The sequence below is a fragment of the Poecilia latipinna genome, unplaced genomic scaffold, assembly GCF_001443285.1.
Source record: "Poecilia latipinna isolate Pla-1442-1.1 unplaced genomic scaffold, P_latipinna-1.0 Scaffold499, whole genome shotgun sequence".
Lineage (NCBI taxonomy): Eukaryota > Metazoa > Chordata > Actinopteri > Cyprinodontiformes > Poeciliidae > Poecilia > Poecilia latipinna.
In genome coordinates, this window is record NW_015113115.1 from 38,871 (window position 1) to 49,424 (window position 10,554).

At 37.9% G+C, this 10,554-nt stretch overlaps 2 protein-coding genes across 2 annotated transcripts; both read right to left on the reverse strand.

Moving 5' to 3' along the window:
• Nucleotides 1-2,988: 2,988 nt before the first annotated feature.
• Nucleotides 2,989-4,585, reverse strand: LOC106952198 (dispanin subfamily A member 2b-like). Its single transcript, XM_015040176.1, has 2 exons — nt 4,318-4,585; nt 2,989-3,777 (listed from the first exon to the last, which is right to left on the reverse strand). Exons 1-2 carry the CDS (start codon nt 4,492-4,494, stop codon nt 3,610-3,612), a joined length of 345 nt encoding a protein of 114 aa, XP_014895662.1. The 5' UTR covers nt 4,495-4,585; the 3' UTR covers nt 2,989-3,609.
• An 897-nt stretch (nt 4,586-5,482) lies between these two features.
• Nucleotides 5,483-6,987, reverse strand: LOC106952204 (interferon-induced transmembrane protein 1-like). Its single transcript, XM_015040183.1, has 2 exons — nt 6,743-6,987; nt 5,483-6,221 (listed from the first exon to the last, which is right to left on the reverse strand). The coding sequence occupies exons 1-2, from the start codon at nt 6,968-6,970 to the stop codon at nt 6,054-6,056; spliced, it is 396 nt and encodes a 131-aa protein (XP_014895669.1). The 5' UTR covers nt 6,971-6,987; the 3' UTR covers nt 5,483-6,053.
• Between the last annotated feature and the right edge of the window lie 3,567 nt (nt 6,988-10,554).

The window sequence follows — 10,554 nt, forward strand, 5'->3', positions numbered from 1 at the left end:
AAGCTGCACAGCGACCAGACCAGATAATCCTTTGTGGGCTCAATGGGGACGTTCACTACGGTGTGCTGAACTCCTCCAGGACCCCCAGGCTGTCCAGGGTACGCCTCGTTGGCGTAAACAGGATGCATGGCTCTCAGCTCTGTTGCAGATGGTAGGTGGATCTGAAGAGTTTCTTGAAGTACTGTCACATTACTTGGAGTAGACGTACTTTTTATGGAGGTTGTGGTTTTCACTGTGGAAATTGTAACCACTGAACAAAAGAGGAAGTGCAAAACACAGTGAGTATGATTGCCAAAACGCTTTGTGAAAGCACTATTATGATCCTTTATTCAACTCAAACAAGGTTTCGCAAATCACAAGGCAGGCTTTACAATTTTAAAATATTCTGCTTTTAATGTGAAATAATCTAGTCCATGTTTGAGGAGGTTAATTATTGATGTCCTTAAATGTGAGCAAATTAAACATGCTGGAAAATGAGGCAGAGTCGTCCTTTATCCACATCTGAAATTCGGATCTGCAATCTCAAACCAACTTCAGCTCTGTACTATACTACATGTTTATGTTTGGCATCATGTTAGCTCAATCAGATCAATCAATCAAATTTTATTTGTATATTACATTTCAGCAACAAGTTCTTTACGTCATAAAAACACAAAGAATCAACAATCGAAACCTTACATTTAGTCAAGTGCCATTATTAATTTCTTAGTCAATTATGCTTCAAAGGAAACTCCAAACAGGTGTGTTTTTAGTCTAGATTTAAAGGTACTCAGTGTTTCAGCAGTTTTGTAGTTTTCTGGAAGTTTGTTCCAGATTTGTGGAGCGTAGAAGATTACAGAAAACTCTGTCAAAAGAGCAAGTTATTGCATGTAACGTGAAACAAATTTTGTGAAACAAAGGAACCACCCGGTGATCTAAAGTTACTTATGAGTCACTTACAGACAGGGATCCATCTAGTGGATGCATAACATAACTCCAGCCCCTACTATAGCGTCTGTTCTATGTGCCTTATAATGCGGTGCGCCTTATATATGAAAAAAGTTTTAAAATAGGCCATTCATTGAAGGTGCGCCTTATAATCCGGTGCGCCTTATAGTGCAGAAAATACGGTACAAAAGAAAATAGTAACGTACAGTGATATGTAACTTTAATCTGATTACTGGATTTGAAATAGCTACGCGTTAGATTACTTGTTACTGAAAAAGTGGTCTGACGCGTTACTGACATCACTGGTCAGGACTATAACTTGACATCGAGTCAAATCATGTTTTTGGCCAATTTTGAGAATATTTGCAGTAAAATCAGAAAGCATGTGGGGATCTGATGATTTTATGGATCTGTGACAAACAGGAGGAACTTACTGATGTAATTTGGAGACTAGAGGGCCACATGAAAAGCTGCGGCAGGCCAGATTTGGTCCCCGGGCATCGAGTTTGACACATGTGCTCTAAAGCAATAGTGTCCAGACTTTTTGTCATGGTCGCCAAAAATGTTGAAAGTAATCAGCTTGTTACAGAATTTAAATGTTTTCTATTATTAGTTTTACTCAACTTGCAATGCCACCCTCATTATTTTCACTTTACCTGCTGAACAATAATCAAGGGGAAAAAAAGAAAACAACCCACATACAATCTTCTTAGTTTTTCTGCTTTATCTCTGTCAGGGTTTTTTTGTGTGTTTTTTTTTTTTTGTTTGTTTGTTTATTTTTTAGTTCTGTGTAGTGTCGGTGACACAAACAGGATGTGACTCATGCTTCCTTTGTTTTCCAAGTTAGAGATTTGGCTAATGAAGTTGCAGTTGCAAAGGTTGCGGTAAATAAAACATGTAGTAAACAGGACATGACACTCTGATGTAATTCAGTTATTCCACATTACAGAGAAATTACCGCAACAGTGACGCAAAACACTTAAAGAGAAGAATAGAAATAAATGATGCAGTATGTATATCTGTTTCCCGTCATTTGCAATTTATTCATTTGTGACCACAAGGTCTTTGCAGAAGATGTGATGTTTTACCCCTATTGTCAATTGCAGCTTTGTTTTCAAAAAGTTTGCGTTTTAAGCTTCAACTTTATATTATTTAAAATCCATTTCCTTTCAGTTTCACAGTAGTTGCTGGCAGCCGGTTTAGATCATACCTCAACAGTTTGATTATTCCTTTTCTATATTTATTTAAGGCACGAAGGATGACATTTAATAGTACTTACCATATTTTCTTGCCATTTGTTTTTCAACTGAATAAAAACAGGAAACAAATGGAAACCGGTACTGCTGGCATTAAGAAATAGATTTAGAAATATCCTCCTAGAGTTTCACAGTGGGAAAATTCCAGTGTGCAGCCAACAAATTAGAGGTAAGCAGACACAGACATATTTAAACTAATGTAGAATATTAGTTAAAAAATATTAATTAAAAAATAGCACACTGTGTTTAAAAGAAATGTACAACTACGAATGGTCATTTAACAAAAACAAAATACACGTCCTTGTGTATTTGTGCATGAAAAACAACAAACTACTTCATTACAAAAAATATAAACAACTGCAAATGACAGCAGGGATTTAAAAACTCATTGAGTTTGTTGGGAACAGAGATGGTTATAACGTCTTGCAGCAGCCAGGAGGAAGGATCTACAGTGATGCTCTTTTGTGCGCCTAAGATGGAGCAGTCTGTCACTGAAGACACTCCCATTATCATTAAACAACAAGATAATTTTAAACTACTTCACCTGGTTTATGTGATCTTCTGAAACATCAGCGGCTCAAAAAATATAGAAATATCACCTAAAATGTATCATTTCACATTCTTAGGTTTCAAAATGAAAATGTTTATCTTACACATAGTTGAATGCTATCAGGAGAAGCAGATTCAGTGTAGTCATGTTCTAAAAAAAATGTTGCCCTTTTAATAATTACTGCCTTTGTTCCATTTTAGCACAAAAATGTATCTTAGATATATTTTAAGTTGTGCTTTTGTTTTGTTTTTTTGGCAATTTCAAATTTACTAAACTCCACTAAGTACAAACTTGAAAAAAATGTTGTATGTTAAAAATAGTTCACATATTGATTAGTCTGACTCCATTGACACTGAAGTCAACATTTACACTCTCAGTGTCCATTAATTTCACCATGGGATTAACTGACCTTTCTACTTGTCTGACCTTGCCTGATTGGTGCGGCTGGTTTTCTCATGACTGTTTGTTCAATTCTGCATCACATATCATAAATGTAATGATTCCTTTGTCATAACAATCCCAGGTTTCACTTTTGGTCACAAAGATTTCTGTCTTTATTACCCCCACTGTGTCAGTTTGTCACCAAATATACATATTTGTTTAAAAAATTACACAGGAAACTCTCCACACAGAAAAAAGGACGTTTCTGTTGTTTTCTTTTTTATTATCATCACGGTGCCAGCTTTTCATTCATCTGAGCTAAAACACACACTGCGGATTTTAAGGAAGCGAACTTTATGCAAGTGGACTTCCTTGTTGCCTCAGATCTTACTACTAGTACTACTGTTGCAGTTTTATTTTGGCACCAGAGTGCAAACAGAAAAGCAAGGGAGTCACGATGTTTGAAAAGCCCTCATAGCTTACACAAGTTTAGTGTCATCTATGATTTTTTAAAGAGATTGCAATCACAATAATGGGCACAACAATGGAGATAACAATGATGACTACTGATGCCAGGACGGTCGCCACGATGTTAAGAGTCCGAGCGGTGGAGGCGTGACGTCTGGCTCCGTCCTGATCTCCCAACATCTTCTGGTCTCTGGCCTGAAAGCAGAAAACATATATACTGTATTAATAACTGGTTCATACTGAGAACATCAGGTTCTCCCTTATTGCCTGCTGCATCTTTGGGACTTTTATCTCTGATTTACCAAATCACACATTGATTTATTTATTGATTTATTTATTTTTAGAAAAACACACACTCTTTCAAAGTAAAAAATGGAAAGTTAAAATACATTTTTAGTCAATTTAGCCTTTTGATTCACCCAGTTTTGAGGTCTTAATCTGGTTTTTTTAACCTGGTTCAGTAGAAAGGCCATCCATACCATTGAACTACCTTGATGTTTGAGTTTTGTGAAATTAACCTATCAAACTGTGATTTAAAGTTATATGTCCCTAATCCTGAATTATCCAGATTATTCAAATTAGTCTCTAGATTTTAACAAATTTGTCCAAACTGCATAAAATTCATTTACCAAAAGGAGAATCAGAAGCCAATTTGAACACTCTTCATGATTTCTGTCCTTTTCAAAGACGCTTAATTTAAGACAAATTAAAGAGAAACTATTAGCATAAACTCACCTTGACAGAATAAATGAGAGCCGCCAATCCAAGACAGAAAATATTTCCATAGACGAAGCTGCACAGCGACCAGACCAGATAATCTCTTGTGGGCTCAGTGGGGACGTTCACTACAGTGTGCTGAACTCCTGTGGGACCCCCAGACTGTCCAGAGGGCACTTCATATACATGATCCATGCCTCTCAGCTCAGCTCCAGGAGGTATGGGGATCTGAATAATCTGTTAAAGAACGGCCTCACTACCTGGAGTGGGTTTTGTTTTTTTAAGTTGTCCTTGCTTAACAGGGGAAATTTCACCAATCAACAGCAGTTGGTATGCAATCCTGTCATTTCCAGTTGCTTTGTATGACGTAGAGTTTTTCCTCTCTTTCTTCTTAATAATTTGTTTGTTTTTGGATATGAGGAAATATCTTTGAATCTTTATAAGCCTGACTTTGCATAATAATATAAGAAGTTATTTTCAAAGGTTATTGATTTGGGGTGCTGTGGTGGCTCGGGGGTTAAGCACAACCCAAATAATGAGGCCTCAGTCTTCAATGCAGCTGTTGCAGGTTCGATTCCTGGCCTGGTGACCTTTGCTGGATGTCTTCTCTCTCTTTAACTATTTTCTTGTCTTAACGCATGTCAAATACTAGAACTAGAACAAAAAACAATTAATAATAATTGACTAGGGGCGTGGTGGTACAGCAGCAGCACTTGATGTCAGAGGCCTCTCATAACCCACTTTCCCATCTATCTACTGTGGAATAAAGACCACCGGAGCCAAAAAAATCCTTAAAAAAAGTAATTGATTAAACATGGGAGTGAAGATGGACTCATGAAAACAAAAATCAGAAGGCAAAGTTAGTTTCAGTCGGAAATATTCCAGAAAGACCAACAAAATGCAAGAAAGTAGCAAAACTTCACAACCTTCTAAACTAAAAGGTCGGTGAAGGAGGACGTTGATCAGAGTAGCTGTCAAGAGGTCAATCGAAACTTTAGAGGAGCTGCAGAGATTCACGGGTCAGGTGAGAGAATCTGTTGCCATGACAACTATGAGTTCAGCCCTCCACAAACCAATCTGGCCTCTCTGGTAGAGTGTGCAGGAAGAAGTCTGTGTTTGAAAGAAACCATGTAAAGTCCAGTTTGAAGGCCTTACTTGCCTCTGGGAAACCCTTTGAATATTTCATGTTTTTTAAGCAAAGAATAACTTTTTTAATGTGGTTTAAAAGCTAGACTTGGAAGAAGATTGAAGAAATTTGTGACCGAGAAACAGGAAGTGCTGAAAACCTAAAGCCAAAAGTCGCCCCCAGGGGGAACCTGGAAATTATGAGCAATGAGACGAGTACAAGCCAGTGTAATTAATATGATATAAATGTTATGATTCACTTGTCATAATTTTATTTTTTACATTTAGATTTTTGTTTTTATTGTCCTCACTTTGTCAATTCGTGACCAAATATGTTTTTGGTTTAAAATGACACAAGAGGCTACACACAAAATAAATTACACTGCTGTGTCTTATAGAGTACAGGATTGTTTTTATAATCATCATGATGCAAGCTTTTCATTCTGAGCTGAAACACACTTTGCAGATTTTAAGCAAGTGAACTTTATTCAAATGACGTTTTTCCCTATTGCTTCAGATCTTACTACTTGTACGACTGTTACAATTTTATTTGAGGCACCAAAATATAAACAGAAAAGCAGACGAGTCGTGGTCTTTGAAAAGCCCTCATACCACGGAACAATTACTTGTTATATCTGGGATATTTTTCCCCCCTGTGCAGTCACAACAATGGGCACAACAATGCAGAGAATGAAGGTTAAAGATGTCAGTACAGTCGCCGCGATGTTGAGAACCCGAGCAGTGGAGGCGTGACCTCTGGCTCCGAGTTGATCTCCAACCATCTTCCTGTCTCTGGCCTGAAAGCAGAAAAATGAAATTTATTTATTAATTGTTTCATGTGGTGAACAAAGAGTTCTCAGTTGTTATTTACTAAGACATTGGGACTTTTACCTTTGATTTACCAAAATGCACATTGAGTTATTGTCTTCAAAGTAAAAAATAGAAAAAAGTTTAAACGCTAGTTTAGCTACAACTTGTGTCTAACTTGTCGCGTCAAGTTAGACTCAAATCTAAAACTTTGATTCTAGATTAAGACCTAGTTTTGGGATCTTAATCTGGACTCAAAGTTTGAGTGGAAAGGCCATCCACATCATTGAAATAGTTTCATATGTGAGTTCTGTGAAACTAATCTTTTTGCGTTAAACCTTAATTATCCAGATTATGTTTCCAGATTTGTCCAAACTGCATAAAACACATTTACCAAAAGAGGAATCAGAAACCAGATTCAAGCCTCTTCATGATTTCTGTCCTTTTTCAAACAAACAGAAAATGTTTACATTTAAGACAAATGACTGAGAAACTATTACCATAAACTCACTTTAACAGAACAGATGAGAGCCGCCAATCCAAGACAGCAAAAGTTTCCATAGACGAAGTTCCAGAGCGACCAGACCAGATAATCTCTTGTGGGCTCAGTGGGGACGTTCACTATGGTGTGCTGAACTCCTGTGAGACCTCCAGACTGTCCAGGGGACACTTCATGTCTCCTGCCCTGCAGTGCGACGGTCTCAGCAGAGTAAGGTGCAGAGGAGTACCCAGGATTCATTGCTCTCAGCTCGGCTGCAGGTGCAGGACGATCTGAACGATCTGCTCCAGAACTGGCAGGCTGTCCGGAGTGGGGTTTGTTTTTTATGATGTTCGTGTCTTAACTGGAAAATTAACCACTGAAAAATGGTCAATGTGCAAAAACCACAATACTTTCATCTCTGGTTGCTTTGAAGCACAAACATTTGACATGAATGTTGTTAGATTTGGGGGTGAGGAAGTACTACATTGGTACACAACCTTCCATGTTCTAAATTGTATTTCTGTATAACTGCAGCTGTTACTGCTTTACTTTTGGAAAATAATTAGTCTCTCTGCACATAATGAAATTGAGGATGTGGATTTTTGTGTGTTTTTTCTGTTAATCTAGTTCCTGTTTCGTCTCGTCTCCCCCTGATCGTCTCCAGCTGATTATCCCCGTGTGTGTGTTTAGCCTCACCTGTGTTACCTGCTCCCCGTCAGGTCCTTCTCTTTCCTGTCAGTCTTTGTTAGTCCTGTGTCGTCCCAGTGCTACCATAGTGTCTGAGGTTTTAGCCTCACTGTTCACCTGTGCTGCCTGGATTTCTGTTCTCTTCATGTTTGTCATTAAAACCATCATTATAGAACATCAACCTGGTCTACCGCGTCCATCCTCACCTCCTCAATCAACCCAATTCATGACAGAAAGGACATTTATACGTTTTAAAGAGGATAATGTCAATTATTATTATTATTATTATGAAACAAACTATTAATTCATCTGAGCTAAAACACACTTCACAGGTTTCATAAAAGCAAACTTTACACAAATTAAGTTCTTAGACTTTTCTACTAGCGTTACTGTCACAACTTCATTTTGGCACCAGAGCAAAAACAGAACAACTGCGTTATAGCGTTGGACAATCTCTCATACACTCTGAAAGTTGGTTATTGCCAATAATTGTAATTGTAATAGGATCTGTAGCTTGAACAATGCTTCGCTTGTACAATCGCAGTAAAGATTACAACAACGACTACCAAACACGCCAGGATGTTCGCCAGGATGCTGAGAACCCGAGCGGTGGAGTCGTGACGTCTGGCTCCGTCCAGATCTCCAACCAGCTTCCGGTCTCTAAAATATTCATTTTAAAACTGGACTCAAACTAGAAACAATGGTACTTCCCTTCTTGTCTGAAACCTTTTGCCTTTTGTAAGTGTCATGACTGATTTCTCTCTGACTGAAAGCACAACTCGCCATCATGGAAAGTAGAAGCCACTTTTGGAAAGGATATTTTTTCTGTTAGACATGAGCTGCCAGGCAGTCAGGGAGTCTAGAAAGTGATGTCTAACAAAATATGCTTACATTTTACAGTCAGTGTGATGTTTTTCTTTTCATCTGTCAAACCTGAACACACACTCTTCCAAAGTAGAAAATAGTTATTTTAAATCTTTTTGGTCGACTGGGGTATCAATCTGAACTTTGTGAACTGGGTTCAGTAGAATCCAGTCCAGATTTTTATTGACCAAAGTTTGTCAAAGTGTAGAAAAATGCTCATGCACGTTCAGTTGTTCAGGTTCCATTTAGTTTCATAGTTTTGTGATTATTGAGTTTTCCTTCCTTCTCTTTCCTTCTCGTTTTATCTCATGCCAGATTTTTTATTGCGTTGGTCGTGTCCTTCTCATGCTGAGCTGAGCTCCACCTGTTTACTCTTCTTTAGTTTCTGTTCTCTGTGGGTTTGTGATTCTAACATTCATTCTATTTTCTTCCTACGCAGTTGCTCTCACTCTGGTTTTTCCCACCACTCTCTGGCTCATGCTGACTCTCCTAATTCTTTCCATTGTCTGTTCACACCTCACAAGTCCTCTGGAGTTTGGATTTGAGTCGAGTTCCTGCAGAAAAAGGTGGTTCAACAAAGTAATAAAAAAGGCCCCCAGCTATGGGTGTAGAAGAAGATTTCGTGCAAAGCCAAACTACGCAGTCCCACCGCAGGTCCTAATCAGAAGGTTTCGTTATGAGAAACATCTTCACACACAGGAAAACCAGGTGGTTTATGTGGTTGTTATGTGGAGGTGCACAGAGCAGGCGGATGACTCGAAGCTGGGAAGTCAAACTAACGTCTTCACTCAGACACAAACCAGGATGAAATAAAAAAGATAAAACTCTGAACATCGCAGGTCTCAGACGTGAATGGAGGAAGAGAGTGTTGTTGTTGTTAGCCCAGCTTCAAAGACGATGGGAACTACTTTTTTAGTTGTCATTTGGCTATTTCTCTCTCTCTCTCTCTCTCTCTCTCTCTCTATATATATATATATATATATATATATATATATATATATATATATATTCTGTCTTATCTATGTACAAAAAAATTAAGGCAACCTTTTCTTTGTTTAAAGTACTTGCTCATTTTGCTACATGAAACAGAAAATCCAAGTAAATTAACATTAACTTAACCCTTGTGTTTACAAATGGGGTCCAACTGACCCCATACCTGTATCACTTGTATCATTTGCCTCAGGCCCTCGTACGCACAAGGGTTAATTTTGTCAAGTAGATTAAGCAAAACTGAACTTTGTACAAATTATGCAACTTTTTAAATGTAGTAAATGAAATTTGCAAGTACATTGTAAAATCTTAAGTTAACTTAATAAAACTGAAGATGCTGTCATTTAATCAACAACCGAAGCTTAGTTTTTTGTTTTTTTTAAACTAGAAACTCCTCAAAAAGTAAATACTTGATTGAAGCATCTCATGGCTCCTACTTTTTAATTGCTTCTCAAACTTTGACAGAAATTCTTCTTGATAAGGCAAAAAAATAAATAAAAAATCTCTATAAAGTATTTGTTTAAAGGAAGAGCCACCTGCTTCCTCTCAGTTAGAGAACATTTCCTGTCACCGTTTCCAGCCTGCTCTGTTGACTACAGTGAACATGGCTAAAAGTCAGGTGCGATTTCAACTGAAAGGTTTGTGGTCTGAATCAGGGTAAAACTGAACACACCGCTTTACTTTAGTTCTTTTTTTAACAGCAGCTGCAAACACATGAATGATGTTAACTCATCACACACAGGAATGAAAGAAGAGCAACAGAAAAACACTGCAAATGCTGCAACCACAAGAAATAAAAGGAAAACTTGTGTAAACTCAGGAGTCCGGAAGTCTGTAGTGTTGCCTGAATGTAAACATGTTTCTGTTCTGCAGTATTTGCATGTGGGGTGATTTGTGGTTGTGGAGGTTGTATTTGCCTCGTTCACTTGTTTGCGGAGCATTTTGCCATTTGCTGCATGTTCACAGCTGCATTGTTACCATCCTCTATGGCTAACTGAAGAGGCACAGAAAACGAATTTCAAGCTTCAGAGAAAAAGAGCAACCATTGTTAAAGAAAATTCTAAAATAGTTAACTTTGGCTCTCTCTTCCTCTGGATCCCAGGTCCTCTCGGCGAGCCACATGTAGCCACAAGGAAAACAACAATGCGTGTTGACGTCACAGAATTAGAGTTTAATCCAATATAAGACAATGCATAAACTTACACCAGAAACTGCATAACAGAGACATACATTCATTTACCTGACATAAATGGAAAGAAGAAGAAAAGCAAAGACATCTTTGGAGAGTTGCAAGAGCAAAT